Raw genomic sequence first — 27218 nt, 5'->3', positions numbered from 1 at the left:
TCTAAGCTCAAGCCCATATCATTGACAGCAGCCCTAGGCCCTTTGTAAGTCCCTCCAAACTTAGACAGGCTAAGCATGGGCGGGGTTTGGGCTTCAACAAATTTTCTAAGTAATTTTTTAACAAAGCTAAAAGTAATAAAATTAAATAAATTAAATAGGATTATCCAATACACAGTACATTGATAATCCACACAAATACTAACAACACAATTTTATGATAAACCACAAATGCTAATATTGAAAATAAACTAATCTAATATTTGCAGGTTATTTTCTTCCTCATCATTCAATTATTCTCGAGTAAAAAGTTGTTTAATTTTGGGGTTTATTAAATTTGTTTTCGCCTTTGCGATTTGCATTTTGTTTTCCATTTTTATTAGTGCATTTAATTTTAAATTTGGCACAGGCTTTCTTCATAAGCTGGTCCTAGTTACAGCGGACTTAAGAAATTTAAACCCTTACCAGGGCCTCACAATACGGGCCGAGTCTAAATCCTGCAGGCGTGGGCCAAGCTCAGACTCTTTTACTAACCCTAATTTAATTACACCAATTCATCTACCAAACACAATTAATTAAATCAGTTTTTGCTTTTGCCCGGCAAAAAACACGAACAAGAAAGCACTGGCAGAGCTTGTGCCGTGAGAGCAGCAATTGACGTTAAACTGGGACTCAACTCGTCTTCTCAAGGGTCAAACAAGCTGGTGAGTCTCAGTTGCCCAAAACAATAATTTATTTTTTGTTTTTCAGAAGCGAATGTTTCGATTGATATGCAAAACCCTTGTAGATAAACAGAGAAGCGTAGATTTAAGTATCAATTATGTGCGTTATATCCAGACACAGTCCTCTCTGAGCTCTATCTCAAAACCCACAAACCAACAATCTTTAACAGTCTCTTTCCTCACAAATTCATGTGGGTTGTCTTTAGAAAAAGCTATTTCCGTCGCTAAGGTGATTAACATTCACAACACAGTGAAACCAAACTCAGTTCTTCAATTATTAACTTCTCGTGGGTTCGAAAAATCCCAAATTGCTACTTTAATCTCCAAGAACCCTACTTTACTTCTTGCTGATCCTGAGAAGAGCCTTAGACCTAAGATTGACTACTTTGAATCAGTGGGTATTTCAGGTGCTGACTTGCCTAAGTTTCTTTGTTCAAATAAGCAGCTCTTGGTGGTTAGTTTGAAGAGCAATATTATACCCATATTTGAGTTCCTTAAAGGGCTTGTTCAGACCAATGTGAACCTTGTCCGTGCTGTGAAGCAATCCAGCCGTATTATTAACTGCAATATTGAGAAGCGGTTGGCACCGAATGTAAACACTTTAAGGGTACATGGTGTGCCTGAACATCTTATTGCCAAACTAATTATGATCAATCCGTCATCGCTTATTAAGAGACGTGATTTGTTTAAAACTATGATGGACGTGATAAAGAAAATTGGTATTGAACCAACGAATTTTATGTTCATTCTGGCTGTTAGGTCGATGTCAGTGTTGAGCAAAGCAAACTGGGAAAAGAAAAAGGATGTGCTGATGAGCTTTAGTTGGTCTGAAGATGAGTTTTATTTGGCGTTTAAACGACAACCAATGCTCATGCTTAGCTCGACTAAGAAGATTAGGGAGTTGATGGATTTCTTTGTGAATGAGATAGGATTGAAGCCTTTGGATATTGTTAGATGCCCTAATTTGTTGTTGATTAGCTTGAAGAAGAGAGTCTTGCCAAGGTGGTCTGTTCTCCAAGTTTTAATGTCAAAAAATTTGTTAAAGAAGGACATAGATTTTATTCAGGCTCTAATTGTGACAAAACCAGTCTTTGAGAGAAGGTTTGTCACATCTTATATGGATGACTCTGAGGTGATGATGGCATACCGGGATGGGCTGAGAGTTCAGGCTGTAGTTGCAGATTGTAAGAACTATTCAGATGAAGGGGACCCTGAACTTTCCAGAACATGAGGAACTACATGGAGATGAGAATATGACATTTAGGCACTTGTTGGCATAACAACTAGCTTATGTGCTTGTATTTCCATTTCGACAACTCCCTGCATCAGATTGATTTCAGTCTAAGAAGGGATGTCTGGCTGTTGTACGGACAGACTTTACTGCTGACATGACTTGGGCAGATCCTTTGGAGGTCTGTTATTTGAGAGGCTGACTTGAACCTTTCTAGTCGTTTTGACTTAAAAGAAGTCCTATAACGTTGTCAAGATATTTCCAATTGATTTTCTGATTAATTTTGAGTTAATTGAAATAATGATAACCCAGCTTATGTCTCTCAGTCAACAATAATTTTGTTTTAAACATTAACTGTATTTTAAGAAGCTTACATGTGTTTCAATTATTTGTTCATCAGTTTAACTTTTCCAACAGTATTGATAATTTTTTCTGTGTTGGATAATTGTGTTTTCACAGCAGCTTTATTGTCGATTGCAGAAAGACTTTGGTTGAGTTTTGTATGCAAATTTAGTATCTTACCCTTCTCTTCTTGTTTCTCAAATTCTTTACATATTCACCTATCTTTAACCCAGGTCTGCATCCTTCTTATATCTCTTTGTTGCTTTTCTGTGAATAATATTGTAAACAAGTTTTAATGAAAAAGATGTGCAGGAGATATTTAATATCTAGTTGTCATTAATCTTGGCTCTAATTAATGAAAAAGATGTGCAGGAGATATTTAATATCTAGTTGTCATTAAACTTGGCTCTAAAAATGTGTTTTGGTTCTCAAAGTGGACGCGGTATCAACATAGTTGACTACCCAACAACTACCATTACCACCACCACTATCAACACAGTTTGAAATGTGATTTTGGTTCACAAACTGAATCAGACATTTACAGTTGACATAACTTGGACAGATCATTTGAAGGTTTGTGTTTTGTGAAGATGATGGTAACTTTAAAGCTTTATAACAATTCCAAGAAATTCTGACTCTTTCTCATTAGTTTTGCTTGTGTTGATAAATTGATAACTGCACTTACACTTCTCAGTCATATTTTGAAATTTATCAGTGTTATGCGTCAATTTATTGTTCATTAATTTGTTCTTTCTACACTATTCATAAATTTTTCTGTCCTGCAGAATGGTGTCTCCAGAGTTGTTTTGCAGTCACTTGATCTGCATTGTTTTGGACCTTTCGATTGCATTCATTTTGTGAATAGGTTTTGATATTTTAATCACAATGCTGTTGGTTTTACAGAATACATTGTTATAAATTCTTTTAGTTAAAATATGTTTTTGGTCCACAAAGTTGACCCAGATTTCAATTAGTGATTGAAAAGTTTGAGTTATGCGGTGAAAATTACTTGCAGCTTTTTGTATGGCGTTGTACGAGAATGGCTTCTGTATAGTGCATTATTAGTTTCAGAATTCAATGCATTATGTTTCATTGGTTTTGTTTTGTGGTTTGATTTGGGAATGATACGACTTTGCATGTGCCACGACGTTCACAACGTGCCATCAAGAGGAACCCGAAATATCATGCATGAAGTTACGTTTGCATGCAAGGGCAATATCATGCCCGAAGTCGCGCATGCAAGCATGCAAGGCCACTTAGCCAAGTTTGTTCCATTATGTCCAAGCAATTAGGAATAAATTAATAACCATGTGCAGGAACGTTCATGGTATATGTTGTTTTTTTTTTTTTTCACTTTATGATAGTGATATGGACCTTTAGTTTCGGCTATGGTTGCTGAAGTTGGGTAGTGGAATGATTTGTATTTATGCTCTTTGGAATCTTTAAAAGAAAATATATCGAGTATTTTCAATTCAATTTGCAGTGTGGTTTGTTCTCACCCTAAGAGAATATTTGCTATCCTTGGCTATTGTTAACGATTCTTTGAGTGGGACTTATCAATGAACTTGTTAGGTAACCCTAGAGGTGCAGTCGCTTGTCTGTCGGCAAGCCAGATGATCTTGTAATTACTTTCTGGAGAAAATCTTACCAGCGACAAGATGCTGATGGTAGGATCAGTAACATCATAGATTGGTTACAGCAAGTATAAGCTTTTCTCCCTTTCCTCAATCCTAAGCTAGATTGCAATGCTTTTGTTACTAAGAGCGTAACATTTTGAACTCATTATACCCCATATCAGAGATGCAAGTTTCTTTTCTGAACTTTCTTGCAAACTTGGAAAATTGATTACTCTTTAAGGTTGGCTCAAGTTGACGTGAGAGATTTTGTTTTGACTAGTTTTATTAAGAAAAGTAGGGGTGGGCAAAATCGGGTTCGGATCGGGTTCGGGTCAACCCGATCGGATTTCGGGTAGATCGGGTTGGAGAGAAACTCATCCGAACTCAACCCGAATTTTAGATCGGATCGGGTCGGATCGGATTGTATTCGGGTCGGATTGGATCGGATCTACAATTTGGATCAATTTCGGGTCAATTCGGGTTAAGGACAAAAAAGATCATTTTTGTTAATTTTGGGGTTGTTTAATAATTATTTAATAATTACAAGATCACTTTTATGCAATTAGTTCATTTTAGTCCATTTCCACTTTCTTCCGGTAACTGTCATAAAAAAATACATATATAAATTATAAACTGAAAAAGAATTGAAAAAGTTGAGCTTGGAGGACTTGGTGTCGTGAATCTCAGTCTCGGTCTTGTTGGAACTTGGAAGAACAACCATGGATCGCTTCGTACGGGTCAAGCAGCAGCCGATGGATCAAATGGCAATGGGTTTCATCGATGGCTTCATGGGTTTCGTTGGTGGCTATCGAAAAAGCAGATCTGATAAAAGTGAAGTGAAGCAATCGTCGATGCAGCAAGCAGATCCTGTCGTCAGTGCAGCAGATCTGGTCGAGTGGTGTGCTGCCGCTGGCTCGCTGCTGTCAGTATTGTGCTGACTTGCTGTTGTTGCTTGTAGAGTTGTAGTTGTTTGTGTGAGTTGTGAGAAAGAAGAGAAAGAAGAGATTGAACAAACTCCTATGGACTTCAGAGTGGGATCCTCCTATGTTGTCGGCTGTTTGTTTGTTCGCAGCTATTACAGCTTGTGCTCGAATACATATGTATCCATATATTTCTAGATCTGACTGTTACTACACTGATACAGACTCCGTTGTTCTAGGAAGTCCTCTTCCAGAAGATCGAATCTCTTCCACAGAATTGGGGAAATTAAAGTTGGAGCATTTTGTAGATAGGGCTCACTTCATAACTCCTAAGTGTTACCTCTTAAAAATCAAATCAGGTAATATAATTAAGAATAAAGGTATAGCTAAAGATTTGGTCGATGCAGATTGGTTTGAATCTCAGTACCTTAATCCTTCTTAAACTATTACTAAGACCATAGATAGATATTTCATGATTGATTGGGAGATATTACATATCTACTTTAAGAAATCAAACTTCATTTTTGTGATTTACTTTTATCTTCTTTTTTCTAAAGTGGAGTTGTGGTGTTTGCTTGGAACACGGAGAGTGTTGGTGTTGAACATGGAGATCCTGTCGTCATAGCCATTTAGGTTTTTTTTTTTAAGCAACCCGATCGGGTTTTCGGATCGAATCGGTTTTGACCCGACCCGATTGCAATCCGATCGGGTTTCAAAGATTTAATCTGATCGGGTTTTATTCACCATCCGATCCAATCCGAACCCAAAATTTTTCGGGTCGGATCGGATCGGGTATTTTGCCTACCCCTAAAGAAAAGCTGACTATTCTAAACCCAGAATGAACTTGGATTAATGGAGTATCATATGTTGAAGTAGGCATGCTTGCGATTTTTCTTCATATAAAAAGAAACCACAATTGCTGTTTGTTTGAGCTTCTATGTGTGTACTAGTTCCCCATCCAATTCTGGACTATGCACTGTTCATGTTATCACCACAATACAATTATATCATTCTCAATATTGATGTAATTATCAGATTACATTTTTTTTTTAGGTTCAATTCCTTCCCCCCCCCTGCATTGACATTTTTCAATCATCCAAACAGTAGATTTAATTCTAACATAACAAAAAATACTATCCTACGAAGCAAAGTTCATTTACCTGAGTCACCATCACAACAATTAAGCAAACCAATTCAGTCCATTAAAACAAAAAAGGGACACTTTTATTTTCTAAAGTTTTGTGATAGTTTTGTCTTTTCAAACAGAATATTAAAAAGACACCAAAAACACCTCTAAGATTTAATTAACAAGCTACAGATACTACGATAATTTTTTAAAATAAGAGGGTTTCTTATTTGTGGCTGACTATTTTACTAAAATATGAGAGTATTTTTACAAGTCAACAATGGTATTAAAGAATTAAAAAAAAATTATTAAAAAGAAATGAGAAGGATAATGTCCTATCCATTTTAAGGGAGTTCTTAAGTTGCAATTCGTGAAACTTACACCCACACACACAAACAGTGTGTGATATTTGAATGTAACTCAGTGATTGCCTCATTTTAATTCAAAAACTCCGATTGTAAAAAAAAAAAAAAAATTAAAAATTAATTTTGAAGCTGCCCTCTTCCTCTGCGGGGAAAAATATAAAATAAAAGGGGCAAAACATCGAAGTTATTGGAACTTCAAAACGTTATCGGGCTCAACTCAGCTTCTGAAATCTGGTGAGTGTCTGTTACTCAAAACAAATTTTTTTTTTTTTTTCTGTTTTCAGAAGCGATGTTTAGTTTGATATGCAAAACCCTTATAGAAAAACCGGGAAGCATAGATTTAAAAATCAGTTATGCCCGAAATCTGAAGACAATAATACCATCTGTTAACTCCGTCTCAAAACCCAGTGACGAGCGTTCACTAACAGTCTCTTTTCTCACACACTCATGTGGGTTGTCTTTAGAAAAAGCAATTTCAGTTTCCAAGCTGGTTAAGATTCAAGACACAGAGAAACCAAATTCGTCGATTCAACTGTTAACATCTCGTGGATTTACCAAACCCCAAATCGCTACTCTAATCTCCAAATACCCTCGTATACTCTCGCATGATCCAGAGAAGGTCCTCAAACCCAAGATTGAGTACTTAGAATCACTGGGTATTTCAGGTCCTGACTTGGCTAAGATTCTGTGTCCGTATCCTGAGTTGTTGTCCCGTAGTTTGGAGAACCACATTATACCCACATTTGATTTCCTTAAAGGGGTTTTTCAAGCCAATGGGAACCTTGTGTATGCTTTGAAGCAATCAATCCGTGTTGTTAATTCCGATATTCAGAAGCGGGTGGTGCCAAATATGAACACTCTAAGGGCACATGGCGTGCCTGAACCTCATATTGCTAGACTAATTATGTTGCAACCGCCATCGCTTGTTTTGCGTGCTGAGTTGTTTAAGAATGTGGTTGATGTGATCAAGGAAATGGGCTTTGAACCCTCTAGTAAGTCTTTCATTCTGGCTGTTAGGTCCATGGCAATGTCGAGCAAAGCAACCTGGCAAAGGAAAAAAGAGATTCTGATTAGTTTTGGGTGGTCTGAAGATGAATTTCGTATGGTATTTAAAAGACAACCACTATTCATGATGGCCTCAGCAAAGAAGATTAGGAAATTGATGGATTTCTTTGTGAATAAGATAGGATTGGAGCCTTCAGATATCGCAAGGTACCCTAATTTGTTGATTGGTAGCTTGGAGAAGAAAGTCTTGCCAAGGTGGTCTGTCCTCCAAGTGTTAATGTCAAAAAATTTGTTAAAGAAGGATGTAAATGTATCTTTGGCTCTATTTGTGACCAAAGAAGTCTTCGAGAGAAGGTTTGTCACTTCTTATATGCATGAACCTGAAGTGATGACGGCATACCAGGGTGGGCTGGGAGTACAGGCTGTGGTTGGTGGAGTGGGTGCTGAACTTTCCCAAACATAAGCAACTACTTTGGGATAATAACATGATAGTTAGGCATTGGTCGACATAGCAACTTGTATCTGTACTCATATTGGTATTTTGACAACTCAGATTGATTTCAATCTGGGAAGAGATGTCTGGCCTTTGTACTGACTTAGACATTTACAATTGACACGACTTTGGCAGAGCTTTTGAAGTATGTGTTTTGGGAAGATGACATTGACCTTTCCAGTTGCTCTAACTTGAAAGCTCTACAACAGTGTCGTGAAATTTCTATTTACTTTTGAGTGAGTTTATAAATTGATTACACAGCTTATGATTCTCAGTCAACAATTAATAGACTTTTTTTTCAGCATTGACAGAATGTTACGAACCTTACCAGTGTTTTGTGTCAATCATTTTGTTATTTCTACAGTAGTATTGCTATTATTATTATTATTATAAATCGTGCTTTTACAGTTAGAGTTTATAAATTGATAACTCAGCTTGTGCTTCTCAGTGAACATATTTTTGGAAAGGATTATGTATAGTATGAACATTACCAGTGTTATCTTCTTGCAATTGTTTGTTCATTAATTTGTTCGTTCTTCCAGCAGCATCGGCAATTTTGTTTTATGATGTGGTTTCCACCGTTGTTTTGCAGTCACTTGTAGATAATTTATCTTTTATTTTTGTTTCTAGAAAATTTTTAATCAAAGCTCCTATCTTTAGCCCAGAACTCTATTCTTTCATACCTTATGTTTCTATGCTGATAGAAATTTTGTCTTTTCAAACAAGTTTGATGTGCAGGAAATATTTCAAAATCTAGTTGTTTAATGGAGAAAAGTGGAAAAGAAGAAACAGGAAGTGCTCACACCTTCACTAATAATATGGTTGTTGACTTGATACTATCATTTTGTGAATGGTTTTTGACATTTTAATGACAATGCCATTTGTTTTGAAGAATAAATTGTTATTAATTCTTTTCGTTGAAGTATGCTTTTGGTCAAGAAACTTGACCCGATGTCAATTAGTGCTTGAAATTTAAGTTATGTGGTAAAAAATACTCACAGCTCTGTGTGTTTTTGTATGAGAATGGCTTCTGCCTTCCACATAATTTGATACAGAACTGATTGCATTATCAGTTTCGTAATTTCTGTTTTGTTCTCTGATTTATGGACTTTGTTAGGTTACCCAGGACATTGCTTTGTCATTCACCATGACGAATAATCTTGTAATTATTTGTCCAGAAAAACTCTTAGAGTTAACAACAGACCGAAGTAAGGATAAACATTATACAAATAGGAAGTTGTATTTCCAGATTTTTGGTACGATAAGTTTTGTTTTCTTGTTTGATTCCTGTCTTGGCTCTATTGGATATAAAACTGGTTTTAGTTGCAGAATGTATTATGTTTCTGCTTTTCTGAATGATTAGTTAGATTGCAGTGGTTTGCTGTCAAAAGCGCCAGATTTGAAACCATTGTATCCCATATAAGATGCAAGTTTCTTTGTTGGGTTTCCTTCAAATTGTTGAAAAGTTTTGGCACTGAAACTTATATCACTACTCTGAACTTTCTTACAAACTTGGAATTGATTACTCAAGGTTGGCTCGAGTTGATATGGAGTTTTTACTTTTGACTGGTACTAGTTTCATAGTCTAATTAGTTTCACTGACTGATTTTATTGTGAAAAGCGGACTGTTCTTCAAACTGGAATGAACTTATTAGTTGAATACTTTAGAAATCTTGCAAAAAGTACACTATAGGTGAGAAACACTGGGAAAAGTTGCATATACTTTCTTCTCCAAACACTGGGAAAAGTTGCATATACTTTCTTCTCCTTGTATTAAAATAGAAGAATTATTCATAGAAGCCAATGAGTATCTATGCAAACAGTGCACGCTTCTAATCATTTTGAAGTTTTGAAAGGAACTGCAGTGATTCCATTTTGTTATCCTGACTTGCTTGAGACCCTTTGAATTGTTGGATTGTTTTGACCCAAGGAAAGAAGAAGGAGATGAACGAAAAGCAGGGTCAAAAGAGAAAATGGCAAATCAAGTGAATTATGTAGCTCATTTCTTTCGTAAGTTGTAATGGCTCATTGCTTTATGAATCCAATTGCTTTTAGAATTGTTTGTTAGTCACTTAGTTGTTATTTTTGGTACCCAAAACAAAAAGGGACGAGTTGAGTATAATACAAAATGGGGTGTATTGGAAGTTGAAAGATGGTAAGGCTAATCCAAATGATTATTAATATTTTTTTTCTGTTTCACTGTTGTGATTGAGAGAATCTAGGTGAGCAAATTGTCCTTTTCCCTCCTTACTCCTAATTATTTGCCAAGTCATTTCCGTGGTGCTTCACAATTTCCTTTCTAGAAATCTAATGCAACTGATGCGATTTTGTCCGGTTTATGCCTGTGATTAATGAATGATTTATGCAAGTGGGTACCACTAATCATTTGTGAAACAAAACAATCAATGAACTAATGATGCCAAAAAGTTCCTAAACCCCATAATCACAAGCTGTGGATATGTGTGAATTATTCATAATTTAGAAGTAAGCATATGTCATATTCAAATAGACATTTTAAAAAGTCTTCAATTAGTCATTGATTCTACTTTCACCTTTGATAAAGTTACCTCCTTCCAATGATGAACAAATCATAAACACAATCATGTAGTAAGAATCAATGTGTCTGTGTGACCAATTCTTCGCTTGTTGAAACTAAAAAAAAAACAAAAATCCTCTATAAAACCTCATATTCGATGTGGCGACAAAGAGAATTATATCTTATCAAAATGGGGGGTTCCAGAGCTGCTCTCATCTTTTTTCCTTTTACATGGAGGATTTGCATTGGTTTCATGAATTTGGATTGACCAAGTAAAGATTCCAAAATCCAAATTAAAAAAGAAATGAAAATAGGAAAAAATTAAAAAAAAAAAAATCCAACAAACATGCCTCTTTGTCTTCGCTTTGTAACAGAACACAGAGAAATGTACAATGGTGCTATTATTTTAGGCCAAGACTTTTGCAGCTCCACTTGCCCTTGAAGGCGCGTGCTCATAATCCATCACCAATTTCTAAAGTAATCAGTCTAATTACAATTAGTAGTGGAGGTTTGGTAGGAAGTTGTGTTTCACGACATATTGGTGCGAGTGGTGATTTCACGGGATTCCTACGTCCCTAAACAAAAAAAGGTTCGCAAACAACGTGGTCCGGCCTTGCATTCAGGAACAGGCTGTCAAAACGGGGTAATGGGTCCCGTTATTTGGGCTTTCAGCTTTTAGCAGTAATCCATTTTCCAATGAGCTAATGAGCTTTTTTTTATTGGACTTGACCGTTATGGATTTTGTCATTTAAATGACAAAAGTACCCCCTTGAAATATCATATGGCCACAATTTCTAGATCTGAAAGAGAAAAAACGTGCATGTACTTTTTTTTTTTAATACTGGCTACGCACCAAATTAAAAAAATTATCTAAGATTGAAGAAAATTAAAAATAATTAAGATTTTGTTCGAATTTGTCTACGTGTCAAGATTAGTTCAAAATTTTTGAATTCAAATTCGAAAATGTCCACCCAACAAATTATTACTCATATTACTGTTTTACACCAACCTATCTTTAAATTTTTTTTATTACTATTATTATTGGTGATAACTATCTCTCATCAAAATGAAATGTTCAAAACATGCATTTATTTGAAGGATAAAAATCCAGTACTGAACTGAGTTTTTGTTGAGCACTGAATCGATGGTTGTTAGATAAGATAAATAAAAAAAATTAAAAAATTTTTAACCATTAATTCAGTGCTCAGCAAAAATTTAGCTCAATACTGAATTCTAATCCTTAGCTAAAAACTAATAAAATAAATTTTAAAAAATTTATTATTCTTAAAATTTCTAATCCTATACTTGATTTTCTACTTTCAGTTTCAATAAAATTTTCACCTATATACATTGTTATTTCTTATTTTAATTTAAATTTATTTTTATTAAATTTTTATAATAATATTCCTATCCATCCTAAACTATTTACATTACTTTGTATGATTTTATAATATTTGCCTATTGGTAAAGCTAGTAGTTACACAAAAAAAAAAAGAAAAAAAAGAAAAAGAAAAGTCCATGGCTATTTTGGTCATAACATACCAAAACCCATTCAAAGTTCGAAGATAGAGAGGGAAAGGAGAACCCATGTTATGTGATGGCATAACTGAAATTAGCAGCAGAATCCTTGGACAATTTCAGCTTTGTCACATCACACGCACGAATACAAACAGAAACAAAAGCAAAAACGCAGCAGCGACAGACAACAATCTTCCATTCTTTTCTTCCCTCCCTCCTTCCCTGCTGTAGTTGCTACACAATTGACAATACAAAATCCAGTACCTGTCGTTGTCCTGCTCCTCGCCCATTAATGCCACCACCACTGCACTTAATATCCCTTGTCGGCTTCTTCTTCTTCTTCTCTTGTACGGTTTCTCTCTTCTATCCCCATTATTAATAATGTGGCCCATCTTTTTGTTAATGTCGAAGGCACGTTAAGTTCATAACAATAATATCACCCTTACCCCAAAACTTCATAACAAGTTAAACAACACAAATGCTAATGCTAGCTCGGTCTCCCAGACCGTGTTAGGAAGTTGTGTCTAGGCTTTCCTTGGATCATGAGCTTTGCTTGCATTGTTGTTTCTTGTTACCGTTTTTTGGTTTTTACTTCGTGTGAGATATTCGCTCGCCATTGAGCATTTGTTTTGCGAAACGTGTGTCCTGCTGATTCTTGCACTCACCGGGAACATTTGCTTGGAGTTCAGCTTTTGGTCACTTCTGTATGGGACCATTCTTTAATTTGTTTAACGAATGCACAGTTAAAGACTGAAACTTTTCATTGGTATTATTTTGCATTAGCATCCAAATTCAAAGGCAGGATTTTGAGGTTTTACTCTATTGAATCTTCTTCTTGGGCTTCTTCAAATCTATTAATCCAACTATTTTTTTTTTTGAGGTAAATTCACTTGTGGAGTTAATATTTTTTACCATTCTAGATAAATATCTTTTCTGGGTCTGTTTCTGCTCCTCTTCAAATTTAGTGTCCAAGCTTAATTTCTAGGGTTTCTATAAGATTTTGTTCAATGGGATATCTCTACAAGTTTTTGCTGGTGTTTTGTTCTTGGGTTTTGTTTCTCCCTGGTACCCATGAGCGGCAAGCCTCTCAAACTCAAGTACTGCTTCAGTTAAGAAAGCATTTAGAGTTCCCTTCACCACTAGATATTTGGGGAAATTATGAAGGAGACCTTTGTAATCTTACTTCAACAACACATGTGAGCATTACTTGTCAGGACAATTCTGTCACCGGGCTTAAAATCATGGGAGATAAGCCTGTTAAGGAGAATACTGCGTACAATGGATATCCCATTCCCAACCAAACTCTGTCCGAAAGTTTCTCTATTGATTCTTTTGTTACTACATTGACAAGGTTAACGACTTTAAGGGTTCTTAGCTTAGTTTCACTGGGGATATGGGGGCCACTTCCGGATAAAATTCATCGGCTATCTTCACTTGAACTTTTGGATATGAGCTCAAATTTTCTGTTTGGTGCTATTCCATCTGGGATATCGAGGTTGGTTAGGCTTCAAACTTTGACGATGGATGAGAACTTTTTTGATGATAATGTTCCTGATTGGTGGGATTCGTTATCAAACCTCACAGTACTAAGCTTGAAGAGTAATCAACTAAAGGGTCAGTTTCCTTCCTCAATTTGCAGAATTGCTACACTAACTGATATTGCGATGTCTAACAATGAGCTTTCTGGTAAATTACCTGATATGAGTGCCTTAACCAGCCTGCATGTATTGGATTTAAGAGAGAATAAGCTGGATTCTGGACTTCCTCTTATGCCAAAAGGGTTGGTTACGGTTCTCCTTAGCAGGAACCTGTTCTCGGGTGCGATTCCCCAGCAATTTGGTGAATTGGCGCAGCTTCAACATCTCGATTTATCATTCAATGATCTGAGTGGAATACCCCCCTCTGTTTTGTTCTCTTTGCCAAACATCAGTTATTTGCATTTAGCATCTAACATGCTGAGTGGGACACTTCCGAAAGATCTTGGTTGTGGCAGCAAACTTGGTTTTGTTGATATTTCTAATAACAAGTTAATAGGTGAGCTTCCTCCTTGCTTAGACAGTATTTCAGATAAGAGGGTTGTTAAATTTGGTGGCAATTGCTTGTCCTATGACACCCCAAGTCAACACAAAGAGGCTTTTTGTAAAGAAACCAATGGAAGTAAATCATCCAGAGGAAGAGAAATAGGACTGATTGCTGCTATTGCATTTGGGGCAGTTCTTGTACTAGTGCTGTCGGCATTTGGGGTTATCATTTACTGTAAAAGATGCTGCACAAAAGGGAGACAAGAACAAAGTACGAGACCAAAGATTGTTCAGGATAATGCTCCCACTGGGGTTTCCTCTGAAGTCCTTGCAAATGCCAGTAAGTTGTACATTGGTCTGATTATTTTGTTATTGTTTTAATTGTCTCAACTCCATAGATCTGACAGCATCAATTTCATACGAGCTATTAATAGAAGCTATGCATGAGTGTGTAAACAGTGCTTGTATTGCCTTTTACTCTGTTTAGGGTTAATTTCTCAAGCAGTGAAGCTTGGGACCCAAGGTTCTCCAGCATACAGGACGTTTTGCTTGGAAGAGCTGAAGGAAGCCACAAATAACTTTGATTCATTGTCATTAATGGGTGAAGGCTCTAGGGGAAAGGTACTTTCTAGTAGCTATTATAAAGTTTGAGAATTAGATGATATACTCGTACTTTTCTTGATCTCAACTTGGGAGATTAGATTGATTAACCATTCGTTCAAAAAGGTAATTCTTTATATTAAACCTAGTTTTCGATCATGAGATTGCAATTATGAGAAATTTATGATATGCTTGCAAGAGAGCACCATTTATGTCTGCAACACTTTATCGCACGGTTCCTTCATCACCTTTTCAAAGAAACTACACAGGTCGAGTACACATGTTCTCCCACCTTTCTGATACCAATATACACAGCAATACTTCTGTCAACTCATTGTGTATGATAATTGCCTCATACTTTTTAATTCATCTTTTCCTTGTTTGCAGCTTTACAAGGGAAGATTGGAAAATGGGACCTATGTTGCGATCCGATCTCTGACATTTCTGAAGAAATATTCAATTCAAAACCTTAAAGTTCGGCTGGATTTTCTTTCAAAGCTTCAACATCCACACTTAGTAAGCCTTTTGGGTCACTGCATTGAGAGTGGCAGTCAAGATGATTCCAATACCAACAAGGTCTTCCTTGTATATGAATATATCCCTAATGGGAGCTATCGCGCACACCTGTCAGGTCAGTGTAGCACTATGAGGATTGATGAGTATATAGATGTAAAGCCATAGAGACAGCCATAGATTTAAGTGTTCTTTCGGATGCCTCAGACGTGTCTTCTACATGGTTCCTAGAATTCATACATATGAAGACCATAATGAGAGGATGCACTAGTTGACAACTAGAAATATAATGCTTTAAGTTAGTTGTATTAATTGATGTCATTGGAAAGATGGAACAGACAGCTTTCAAGTTTCTGATAAGATAGCTTTATATATTTAAAAAATGTGTAATGATAAAAAATTAGAAAACGAAAACCACAGAACTGAATATATGAAATGGATGCTTTAATTTTCTTTTCTATCCTGGGGTTAGGGACTCGTAGCAGCAGGCTTACTGAATAGGCTTTTAAGGTATTTGCCTGTGCATGATAAATTGATGATGGAGTCTATGACCCTAACTAACTGTAACTTTATATATCAAGGGTTGTCAACCTCTGACATGGTAACATTTTGCAGAAAATTGTCCTGAGAATGTTCTTAAGTGGTCGGATAGATTGGCAATTCTCATCGGTGTTGCCAAGGCTGTACATTTTCTGCATTCCAGTGTAATTTCTGGTTCTTTTAGCAATCGATTAACAACAAATAATATACTGCTTGATGAGCATCGGATTGCAAAGCTGAGTGACTATGGGATATCTATCATTATGGAAGAACATGAAAAGCTGGAGGTAAAACTTCCTAGTCCTGTATATCAACCCATTGGCCTAGCAATGATATCATAGTTTCTTTTTTTTTTTTTTTCTGACATTGTATTAACTTTTGTCATCTGTAGGCAAAAGGAGAAGGTCCAAAAGCAAGGTATGGATTCTTATTTATTTGTAGAACCTCAGCAGAGAATGTGGTTATAGTTGTTGATATGTGGTTAACTGTATTGTATTGTTATGGCAGCCAAAAGACCAAACTAGAGGATGATGTTTACAACTTTGGGTTTATACTACTTGAATCACTTGTTGGGCCTATTGTAACTGGAAAAGGAGAGGCTTTTCTGCTAAATGAAATGGTATGCTAAAGTTTTCCTTTAGTTATTTTGTGTTATCATGGAATATTAAAGCAAAGGCTTACACTCTATTTATTGTTTCTTTGGATAATGTATATAACTAATGTCTTATTTTGCTTGAGATGATTCATTTCTGAGAATTGATTCACAATTCACAGGCATCCTTTGGCAGCCAGGATGGTCGAAGACGAATTGTAGATCCAGTTGTGTTAACCACTTGCTCCCAAGAGTCATTATCTATCGTGGTATCTATCACAAACAAATGCATATGTCCTGAGCCATCATCCCGTCCCTCATTTGAGGATGTCCTTTGGAACTTACAGTATGCTGCTCAAGTCCAGGCCACAGCTGATGCCGATCAGAAATCAGATTCTACATCATAGTGGTATATTTGGGATTGAGGTGATGTGGCCTGAGCTTGTGCAGCATCGTGTTAGTTTCAAATATAGGCCAATATTTTGTCAGCATTTCCCCATTTTATGTATAGTTGTAAATGCCAGCTTTGATTTGGTTGACCGTGTATATGGTTAGTATTTGTTATGGATGCATCAACACTCATTGTTGCCTACCGTGCATGTGAAATTGAATGTCCTATTTCCATAATCCGTGACACTCGCAGTTGGTTCCATTGAAGGATACAATCATGAAAGAAAGGTTGATGTGGGGTAACTAGGATGTAGTTGCATTAACAAGTTCTTTCAAGTTCTTTATCTGTATCATGAGATGAAACCCACCAAGAGCAGAGACCAGAGTGGTTCTTGTTACTCTTTGAAGTAAAGTTGCCTGCTTGATTTATGTTTCTGGTGGCGTTGTGTTGGTTATGAAATCTTTTTTCTTTTATTCGTTAATGGCTGTTGTTCAGAATTGTCAGGTAGCTTCCCATATTCTGAAGCTTTAAAACCAAGGCAAGGGATTGCAGTCAAATGAAATCATACCCGAAAAATAAATCAACAAAAATCTATTAAATCATTTCTAAAAATATTAGGAAATCTTTCCTCAGATTATAATATTATAATTTTTAATTCGCCAGCAAGGATCAGTGTTCAGATTTGATTTGGTCATATGGACAAAGACATTTCAACCTTCCCTCTCTCCTCTTCTGTCAACCATTTCCAGTCTTTTCTTTCTTTATCGGTTTTGTTTGTATTTGCTTTGAGTTTAATTAACATCTTATTTGTTTTTAAGTAGTTTAATAATCGTGCCTCAGATCATGATTTTGATGGATAATCTACCTTAAGCTGTTAGATCTGGATTCTTAATTAACTCTTTTTTTTCCTTAAAAATATTCTCAACTGATTTTTTAAATTAATTTTCCGCATGCTTTAGTGGCTTAAAAAGAGTAAATAGTGGGCTAATTTGGACAATTTACGGCCCATGAGGAGAAAAGCCCAAAACAGAGAGTCCCCGCTGATGGTATTGTGAGCAGTGTGCTCCACTTTCGCGGGCATCGTGTTTAACAACACAATGTCGGTGAATAACGCCTACCACAGAACCTGAAAACGACGCGCGAACACCTCGACAGGGTAACCTCCACGCGCATTAAAATCGTCACCTCTCATTTATAAATTATAAAATATCAAAGGGTGCTTTCGTTACCGTTTTCCCACAATCATTTTATGTTTTTACAAGAATAGAAAAATGCAAAACGTGTTTGACTGGGCTGTGTTTCTGTCAAATAAACATTAAATAAAACACTTTTATTTCTGCTTTCTTTAAATGAAGTGAAGAACACCCATGTGGGGTTCTTCAATTTCTAAATTGTCATGATATTTTTTTATTTACTTTTAATATAATATATATAGTTGAATTTTATGTGAATCTCACTTATTATATAGTTATGTCATAAACAATAATAATATGTTTACTACAATCAGTATTAAAAAGAATACCAAATATGTTTTGTCAACTTAAAAAATTAAACAAGATAATCAATTAAATTATATGGTTTTAAACTTATTACATATCTATCCAATATGTACATTCCTATCTTCAGTTCTTAATGAAATTAGAGACATCCAACACACTTTCACGCCTTTCACCTGCCTTAATTATTTAGATTTGAACTTTGACAATGTTGTATTAAAGACAATTCATAAATAATGGGCATTTACTGTCGATGGTAAAGTGAAGCAATAGCTCCCTATTCCCATGTGAGACAATATTTGATGTCATTATGTGTTTTTTTTTATTACTAATTGTAGTAAACATGCTATTATGGTAATATAAAAAAATTACCGAAAATTCAAAATAAACATTATTTCACAATATTAGATTATAAGACATGACTTTTATCGAATAAATCACCATACCATTTTTTTTATTTTCAAATACTAATTTCAACACAAGTTACAAAATATATTTTCATATTCATTCAAATAAATCATTCTTATTAAATAAAATAAATTTAAAAAAACACCATTTCGAAAACAAATCAGTGGGAATCGGCAATTTTAGACAATGTACATTCTAATGAAATCATGAATGGAGCGTGATAGACACACACTCTTAAGTAGAGCGTGTGTTATTAAATTTCCTTTTTCTCAGCGGAACCACTTCGGGCAAGGCATCACTGTCGGCAAACTCCAAACAAGCACCGAACGGCAGCAAAGAGCAAACCGAGGCTATAAAAACGGTGCCGTTTCTGTCTTCTGATATGAGTCACCACGCTCGTTTAATTATTTTATCAACGAGAGAGTCCCTCGTGTCGTCATCTTTACTTTTTTTTTTTTTTCAATTTTTTCTTATTTTAATAGACATCCTCGGTTCTGATTCTCTCAGTCACTCACAGTCTCTCTCTCTCTGCTCTCAACCTCAAAACAAAACTCAGATATTTCATTCTTTATTACTTCCAAAACGGCACAGTTTATTCTCTTACATTTCTCCAATTTTTGTAGCTTCCATTACAGTTTACACAGGTGCATGTGATGTCTTAACAGTTTATGTTTTGTCATTTGTGTACTTTCGTCTGGTAATTTTTTTGCTGCATTGCAATAATCTGTTATGTCTTTTGCTACTGTGAGCTCAAAAAAATGGACGGTTCTGATTATATCAACTTTTATCTTCTGTGGATCTGGTTTTAAGTTGATGGTGAGCAGTAAAGAAAATAATAGCTTTGAACAAAATTTTTAAGTAAATGAGAAATCATTTCGATTTTATTTTAATTGGATTCGCTAGCTTTTTTTTTTTTTTTTTTCCTTAAAGCTCAGTTTTTGCTGTTTCAGTGTTAGCTGTTTAGTTCAAGTTTTATTGCATTAAATGGGCTTAATGTACTTTGATTTCACTTCTTGCTTGCTCTATTTTTATTTTTTTTACTTTTTTGGCTCATTCATTTTTTTAAAAATATATATCTCTTGTTTTCTTTCTTTTGTTTTACTTTTAAGCTTGCTTAGGATTTGTACATTTATTGCCTTTTCTACTTATTAGGTGTGGTGTAATGTGGATCATTTGATGACTGCACAGTGTTGCCTTAATTCGTAAGCTTAAAACTGATTTTGAGTTTTTTTTATTTTAGGGGTTTGATGAAAGAATTGAAAGCTCAATTCAGCTAAGGAAGGTAATCATATTAAATTTAAACCTCACCTGGGTGCAAATTTTCCCGTTTTGAGTTCTAAATAAATGAACATTTTAACATTTGAAGTTCTGGGTTTCATTCAGGTTCATCTGGAAGTTCTGCATTTTTTTTCCCTCATAATGCATATCTTAAATTCTGCTGTTAATCTTCTGAATTACATGGTTCTTCCTTTTGTGTATGGATTTTAGGAATTTGAGCTCTTACAATTGAAGTAGTGTAAAGAATTTCTGGCGGCGTGTAAGAGGTGGAATAGCTGTGTGTTTGTCCAACAATGGTTCTAGGCCTAAGTGCAAAGAACAGGAAAGAAGCCTCAATTCATGTTGATTATCAAATCCACATTCAGGATATTAAGCCATGGCCACCATCACAGTCGCTGAGATCCCTACGGTCTGTGATGATTCAGTGGCAAAATGGTGATCGGAATTCTGGGTCTACTAAAACGGTTGGCCCCTCACTGGGGTCAGTTATTGGTGAGGGAAAAATTGAGTTCAACGAGTCTTTTAGGCTTCGTGTTACTCTGCTAAGGGATATGAATGTTAAAAACAAGGATGCTGATACATTCCTGAAGAACTGTTTGGAGTTCAACTTGTATGAGCCTCGAAGGGATAAGACCCAGTTGTTGGCCACTGCTACCATAGACTTAGCAGATTATGGCATTGTTAAAGAGACCTTAAGTGTTAATGCTCCTATGAACAGCAAGAGGAGCTTTAGGAACACAGCTCAACCGGTGCTGTTCATTAAAATCCAGCCCGCTGAAAAGTCTGTGAGTCGTACGAGCTCCTCTTTGAGGGAAGGCTTTTCAAGAGAGACCTCATTGGATAAGAATGGTGGTGAATCTGTTTCAGCGCTAATGAACGAAGAGTACACTGAGGAAGCTGAGAGTGCTTCTTTCACTGATGATGATGTCTCCTCACGTTCTTCTCCAACTGTTTCTTCAACAGTTGAGATGAATAATGGTTTTCCTCAAAATGAAGAGGTCCTTAATACCTTCCTTCTTCTTTTCTATTATTGTTAACATTAGTTCCTCCTTTTGATCCTGTTAGAACTGAGCTAATTTGATTTATATTAACCTGTTTATACCACTTCTGCTCCTGTTCTGTGCAAATTTTTTCTCCCTGCAGTAACTAATATTAGCTATTATTTTAGGTGCAATACACATTTTCATAGTTGTTTTCCTTGGTGGCACCCGTAATATGAGCGTTTTTCTGTACTGACCTTGTTATGGCCTTATGTTCAGACAAATATTATCCTGGATTGACAAATTAATTTCACTGTACTGGAAGCTTAATGATTTGCTCTAAATTGCAGATTAGATCAGTCACATTGTCAGATAGTGCAGAAGGTTTTAAAAAGGAGCAGGCCCTAGCATCAAAATCGCACCCAGATAAATCAAATATAAAGGCACAGATATCACCACACGAACATCTGAAAGGGGGTTCATCTCGTTCGTCATCAATAGATTTATCTTCTGAACTTGAGGGCCATGTAAATTGTCATGCTCCTGTGTGCAACTCTCCTAATTCTAGTCCATTTATCTCAAAAAAAGTGATAGCCCATGCTGTTCAATCTTCCTCATCATTCATCAGTAATGAAAATGGTAAAGAAGAGGACAGTCCTTGTCTGAGGGGCAATGATCATGAAAATTTGGCCGAAGTTCAAAGAAAGCTTCCTACTGGAAAACCTGCTATTAGTGTTAATGCTGAACAAAACTGTGAGGAAGTTGCGTCTAATAATTTTTCAGCAAAATTAGCATCTTTGAATGAGAAACACCCTCTAATTCAGGAGATTGGCTCTTCAAACTCTAGTGATTCTCAAGTCAATGGGGAGAATGATGCAAATGGAAAAACTTGGAGAATGGGAAAAGTTTCCATGGAGGAGGGTGCATACTTGGATGATTATTGCAATGATTTTGTGAAGTATAGAATGGAACAGGAAGACAACGGGCTGGAAAGAGAGATCTTTGAAAAGGGAAGGCATTCTGCTGGAGATGAACCATTAAATTTTTGTTCACGAAATGCTACCAGAAATCAAGTCTCACTGGGAAGTGATTCACCTTCCCCAATCAGGGAAGATCCGGTAAATTTTGGAACGAAGAGAAATCTATTAAAAAGTGACAGATTAAAAAATGTTAGGTCTGTTAGGTCATCATCAGACATAGCTAGGAGCAATGGTAATCAGAAAGAAGCGAAGGAAAATGGTGTATTGGGAGATGCACCGAATCGCGCAGGAAGCTTCGGGAGCCCAGAAAGAAAAGATTATAAGGTTTACCCAAGGGATTCTAGAAGTGCCGTTGCAGAGAGCAAAATCCAACAGTTGGAACACAAAATAAAGATGCTTGAGACAGAGTTGAGAGAAGCTGCTGCTATCGAGGCTTCTCTTTACTCAGTAGTAGCTGAGCATGGAAGTTCTATGAGTAAGGTCCATGCTCCAGCTCGCCGTCTTTCTAGGCTGTATCTTCATGCTTGCAAAGAAGATTTCCAATCAAGGAGAGCTAGTGCAGCAAGAAGTGCTGTGTCAGGATTAGTTTTGGTTGCAAAAGCTTGCGGAAATGATGTTCCCAGGTGGGTAAAATCACATTATGCATTTCTTTGCTCGCTTTAGAGACTAGAGTGATGCTCCTTAGACTTGATTGCATGTGAAGTTGAAAATTTCCTCAAATATTTTCATTCCTCTTTGTGGTCACCTTAAAAACATTCTTTCAGGTCTGTAAGTTTACTAAATGAGACATTGATTATACAAACTCTAAGATAAGTCCGCGGATGGCTGCTTTATACTCCACATAAATGCAACATCTGACAAAGCTCCAACTTAATGTGTTAGGTTTTTGGGTTAAGCTCCTTTTATTTGTGCTACTGCTTCTGCTGTATGTGTTCATTTACTGTTTGAGAAAAATTCTAGAACTTTGTTAAGAGCTCATTCAATAGTCTTGGCACTCTGATGACAGGTTAACATTTTGGTTGTCTAATTCTATTGTGTTGAGAGCAATTATAAGTCAAGCTACTGGGAGACTAGAGCAACCATTTGCCGCTGGACAATCTCTAGAAAGGAACAGCAGTCAAAGGGGAAATAACAATATAACATCTCCACTAAAATGGAAGGAATCTGCTTCCAGAAAAAAGGATAATAGAAATGTTATGCGTGGTAGTTTTGATGACTGGGAGGACCCACATACATTGCCATCTGCACTGGAAAAGGTTGAAGCTTGGATCTTCTCCCGAATCGTTGAATCAATCTGGTGGCAGGTTGTATCTTAATTCTTTTCCCACATTTTTTGAATTTAAATGTAAGACAACAAATAGCACCTCTACAAGTGGTTTTATAGTTCTCAGCTGATTCTGGTTCCTGCTTTTATCCAGACTCTGACACCACACATGCAGTCTGCTGCTGAAAGAGTGATGGATAGAGACATTGGTTCTTGCTCAAGGAAAAACTTAGAAAGGACTTCTAGTTCAGGTGATCAAGAGCAAATAAACTTTTCATTAGACCATTGGAAGAAGGCTTTCAAGGACGCCTGTGAAAGACTTTGTCCTGTTCGAGCCAGGGGGCATGAATGTGGCTGCCTGCCGTTGTTGGCTAGATTGGTAAATTTATAATCTGTTTAATTCTTACCATTTATTTCCTTTCAATGATGAGAGGTGAATGATACATTAGATTGCGTAACTTGTCATTGGTGTTCTTTTAGTGGTCGTGGTGTTTTTTGTTTTGACATACCAACAATTTACCATTACAATTATCTTTGAATTCGATAAAAGTCAATTTTGAAGCTTTAGAAGATTCTGACTCTCTCTTAGTAAGAAGTGATTCTTACTCTATTGACATTTCCTTTTTAGTTCTTTCTGAAGTTTTGTAATTATTATCTATAGGTGCTAAAATGGTATGGAAAGTTTTTTAGCAATAAAAGTGGTTACATATTACCAACTAAAAATATAAAACTAGGTTGACTGATCTGATAATCCTAATGATTGAGTTTACCGAGAGTAAGAATGGCAAAATTACCCGCAAACTGGTAGAAAGCTGCCCCTTGTGAGTAATTTTGTGGGGTGCGCAGGTTTGGTATTTCAAATTTAAACCTACTGCGGCTTGCGGGTGGGTTTGGTATTGAGAAAAAATGATGCGGATATCAGCCTACCCGCATTTTTTTTAATTATTTATGTTTTGAATTTTAATAATAGAAATTACATTAAAAAAATTTAATTATAAATATATGTAATCTAAAGTTATTAGTCATGGCTTAGTCCTCCTAATTTCTAAACCTAACCTAACTCATTGTAGTCGTATGCCCTGCTCTTTCCATATGAATGTGTGTGTGTGTGGATATATATATAATAAGTAGAAATTTTATAATTTCTAAGTTTAATATTACTAATATTTATATTAGTTTAATTAATTTTTCTTGTTTTGCTTTAATGATTTGAACCTAATGATTGCTTACTAAAGTTGGGTTTTTATTTTTTTAATTAATTGTTAACGGTAGTTGTCCAAAATTTACTTGTTAATTTTGATTAAAAAAGATGGAGCATTGATCTTATTGATGATGATTTGCCTCCAACAAAAACATTTTGCGTTAGATTGATATATATATTTTATTTATTTTAATATTGAAACTTTAATTTTTATTTACATTACTAAAATCTAGAACTGAGTATTTTATGGGGATTTTAAGCTGCTGTTATGAATTTATGGATTGAATCATATAATTCAAAGTTTTATGTACTATTTAAAGTATTTTGTTTAATATTTGTGAGATTAAATGTGAGGACCCACAAAAAACCTGTTGTAGGTTGCGGGTGGGTTTGGTGGTTGTTAAAACCCGCAGTGAGTGAGTTTTTTTAAAGAAAATACAAACCTGCAGCGGGTTATGACTGGTTTGGTCATTTAAATTTTTTGTAGGTGCGGGTTTGGTAATGACAAACCTGCAGTGGATGGTATCCATTCCCTTAGAGCCTATATGGTACATATTCTTACGATTAAAAAAAAAAACTATGTTATTTTTTCTTCATTGAGAAAAATCACTTGTGTGCCACTTTAAACAAGATCCCAAATTGCTCAACCATAGATCAGGCATTTTGCATAAATTAATGTAGCTAACTTTAGTTCAAACTGATTAGCATCTTTTAACAATATTTCCAATGTTCAGACTGTTGATTAACCGCTAAGTGATCTGGTTATATTTTCAACTAAGGATTTTCTGTTTTCTAAAATTTTTTACATGCAATCTTTCTGTACATATTAAAATAACGGAGGAATGCAAAGAGTAATGCAACTATCGTTTGATCATCCTATTTCTAGACCCCCAAGGGGGCAGCCCCGTAGGCTCAGGGCTTGGGATCTGAAGCTTGGTTGTATCGAGGTCTCAGTTTTGATTCTTCTAGTGAGCTTAAAAATTTCTCCCTTTGCTGTCTCATGGGTCCTGGCAAACTTCTGTTTAAATTGATTCTTACCTTTCCACAATTTCTGGTGTTTACGAGCTGCTAAGTTTATCATATCATGTTTTTGAGCTGAGGATTTTTAGTTTTTAAAAATTTAACATTAGAATTCTTTTCTATGCTGTAACTAGATAATGGAGCAATGTGTGGCTAGATTAGATGTTGCTATGTTCAATGCCATTCTTCGTGAATCTGCTGATGAGATCCCAACTGATCCTGTTTCTGATCCCATTAGCGATTCCAAGGTGCTCCCTATTCCAGCTGGTAAATCAAGTTTTGGGGCTGGTGCACAGCTGAAAAATGCGGTAAGTGACACAAATTTTCGTTTTTGGCCTAAATTTAATGCCAGATCGTCAAACATCATGGTGCACAGGTCGGGGTTCTCTGACTTGTTTGTCAAGATATCATTTCCATGCAACCTCTCTTTGTTATTTCTCTGCAATGTTGTTTGACGCCTATATTGTCCAATAATGCAATTATGATTATTCTTGGGGTTGTAGGGGAGAGGGTAGGGTTTAAGATTATCTATGTACATTTAAACTAATACAAAATTTAGAAACATTAATCATAATTTCTTTCCTTTGGTACTGTGGATCCCAGATTGGCAACTGGTCTAGATGGCTGAGTGACCTTTTTGGTATGGATGATGATGACTCACTTGACAATGAAAATGAACATGATGCTGATGATGAGAGGCAAGATTCATCATTCAAGTCTTTCCATCTTCTCAATGCATTGAGTGATCTCATGATGCTTCCAAAGGACCTGCTGTTAAGTAGAAGCATCAGAAAAGAGGTTAGCACCCGGTTTCTTTTAGCCTTAATTGTGTATCTTCGGTACTTTGCTATCCTTGTTCACATAGCTGTATTTCATCTTTTTGAAGGTATGCCCCACCTTTGGTGCGCCATTGATAAAGAGGGTTCTTGACAATTTTGTCCCGGATGAGTTTTGTCCTGACCCAATCCCACGTGTTGTTCTTGAAGCCCTTGACTCTGAGGTCAGTCCATTCTAAATGAATCTTACAACATTTTGCTTTTCCAATTGCTCATCTCATCTGTAATATGCTGGAGGTTGATTATTCCCTGTGACATGATGAAATATTTGGAGAGATAAATGTCGTGATGGTTTACTTTGGCAATGAATTTTGGTAGACCAGACCAAAATTCTGACTTTGGAGTGCAATCTCAGTTGCATTTGTTGCCTCAAAGAATCCACTTGATAAATCTGTGTTAGCCTTCGTGAAGGTTGGAACTAATCTTCTGGCTTTTACTTGATTCAGGATCTTGAAGCTGGTGAGGAATCTATCACAAGCTTCCCATGCATTGCAGCTCCACCACTCTATACACCACCTTCAGCTGATTCTGTTGCCAGTTCCATTGGAGATTTTGGAAGTAATTCTCAGCTGAGAAGAAGTGGATCCTCGGTGGTTAGAAAATCCTACACAAGTGATGATGAGCTGGATGAACTGAATTCTCCTTTGGCTTCAATCTTTATTAGCAGTTCTCGGTCTTTCCCTGTTCCTACAAGACCCAGCCGGATTTCCAAGGGAAATAACAATCAAAGTGCTGTCAGATATGAACTCCTTCGAGACATTTGGATGACCAGCGAATATATATAATATAGATTCTCTAGTACATATGAATAATCCATATTGTATGTAAATCTGTAGTCCAATTTTGGTTTTGTGGATTTTTCTGTTTTCTGTACAAAGAAGTTTGCATTACCTTAGCATTCGGAGAATGACTTAAAGCTGTATCCCTCATAAGTGGAGAACCCGTACGAATGGTATGATAATTTCGGTTTTGATGGTCACTGAAGGGATCCTGAGGCAGAATGTATGGTCTTTACAGTTTTTCACTTTTCAATCCAGAAAGTTCAAAGGAAACTTCATATTTCGTGCTGAGCCTCCGAGAATGTGTAAACTTCCCACGGAAAATGAAAGCCTGGAAATGCATATGGATACGGGTACTTTTCATATTTTGAAGTGCGGTACGTTTCCTATAGAAATTTCACCCGCAAGGCCACAAGTATTCTTGCATTCAGTTGCCAAAGTTAAAAGC

At 36.1% G+C, this 27218-nt stretch overlaps 3 protein-coding genes across 6 annotated transcripts; all 3 read left to right on the top strand.

The window, feature by feature from the left end:
• Window positions 1-561: 561 nt before the first annotated feature.
• On the top strand, window positions 562-8121 carry LOC102622219 (uncharacterized). The gene is made up of 6 exons (XM_052434897.1): window positions 562-1947; window positions 2060-2131; window positions 3078-3157; window positions 4867-4964; window positions 5053-5187; window positions 6559-8121. The coding sequence occupies exons 1-6, from the start codon at window positions 754-756 to the stop codon at window positions 7785-7787; spliced, it is 2808 nt and encodes a 935-aa protein (XP_052290857.1). The 5' UTR covers window positions 562-753; the 3' UTR covers window positions 7788-8121.
• Window positions 8122-11914: 3793 nt separating this feature from the next.
• On the top strand, window positions 11915-16956 carry LOC102622513 (probable inactive leucine-rich repeat receptor-like protein kinase At3g03770). Its single transcript, XM_006469959.4, has 7 exons — window positions 11915-14232; window positions 14380-14513; window positions 14880-15123; window positions 15621-15832; window positions 15937-15962; window positions 16053-16164; window positions 16320-16956. The coding sequence occupies exons 1-7, from the start codon at window positions 12879-12881 to the stop codon at window positions 16542-16544; spliced, it is 2307 nt and encodes a 768-aa protein (XP_006470022.1). The 5' UTR covers window positions 11915-12878; the 3' UTR covers window positions 16545-16956.
• Window positions 16957-18670: 1714 nt separating this feature from the next.
• Window positions 18671-26970, top strand: LOC102622816 (uncharacterized). 4 transcript variants are annotated; one of them, XM_006469962.4, is made up of 10 exons: window positions 18671-18793; window positions 19673-19714; window positions 19921-20708; window positions 21041-22293; window positions 22677-22974; window positions 23089-23313; window positions 25290-25463; window positions 25759-25953; window positions 26042-26155; window positions 26438-26970. In XM_006469962.4, exons 3-10 carry the CDS (start codon window positions 20004-20006, stop codon window positions 26774-26776), a joined length of 3303 nt encoding a protein of 1100 aa, XP_006470025.1. In that variant the 5' UTR covers window positions 18671-18793; window positions 19673-19714; window positions 19921-20003; the 3' UTR covers window positions 26777-26970. The 4 variants fall into 4 exon arrangements, with proteins under 4 accessions (XP_006470025.1, XP_052290709.1, XP_006470024.1 ...); XM_006469961.4 differs by lacking the exon at window positions 18671-18793 and adding an exon at window positions 18872-19076; XM_052434749.1 differs by lacking the exon at window positions 19673-19714 and having other exon boundaries at window positions 18770-18793.
• Window positions 26971-27218: the final 248 nt, after the last annotated feature.

This window comes from Citrus sinensis, chromosome 2 (assembly GCF_022201045.2).
Source record: "Citrus sinensis cultivar Valencia sweet orange chromosome 2, DVS_A1.0, whole genome shotgun sequence".
NCBI lineage: Eukaryota > Viridiplantae > Streptophyta > Magnoliopsida > Sapindales > Rutaceae > Citrus > Citrus sinensis.
The sequence above is the reverse complement of the archived record's forward strand: the minus strand, read 5'-3'. Positions and strand labels throughout refer to the sequence as shown.

Coding starts and splice junctions, on each gene's coding strand:
- LOC102622816 (XM_006469962.4), top strand. CDS start 20,004: ATGGTTCTAGGCCTAAGTGCAAAGAACAGGAAAGAAGCCTCAATTCAT. Junction 20,709..21,040: donor GTTTTCCTCAAAATGAAGAG/GTCCTTAATACC, acceptor TCTAAATTGCAG/ATTAGATCAGTCACATTGTC. Junction 23,314..25,289: donor TGCCGTTGTTGGCTAGATTG/GTAAATTTATAA, acceptor TGCTGTAACTAG/ATAATGGAGCAATGTGTGGC.
- LOC102622219 (XM_052434897.1), top strand. CDS start 754: ATGTTTCGATTGATATGCAAAACCCTTGTAGATAAACAGAGAAGCGTA. Junction 2,132..3,077: donor CTTGGGCAGATCCTTTGGAG/GTCTGTTATTTG, acceptor TCTGTCCTGCAG/AATGGTGTCTCCAGAGTTGT. Junction 4,965..5,052: donor ATCCTCCTATGTTGTCGGCT/GTTTGTTTGTTC, acceptor ACACTGATACAG/ACTCCGTTGTTCTAGGAAGT.
- LOC102622513 (XM_006469959.4), top strand. CDS start 12,879: ATGGGATATCTCTACAAGTTTTTGCTGGTGTTTTGTTCTTGGGTTTTG. Junction 14,233..14,379: donor TGAAGTCCTTGCAAATGCCA/GTAAGTTGTACA, acceptor TACTCTGTTTAG/GGTTAATTTCTCAAGCAGTG. Junction 15,833..15,936: donor AAGAACATGAAAAGCTGGAG/GTAAAACTTCCT, acceptor TGTCATCTGTAG/GCAAAAGGAGAAGGTCCAAA.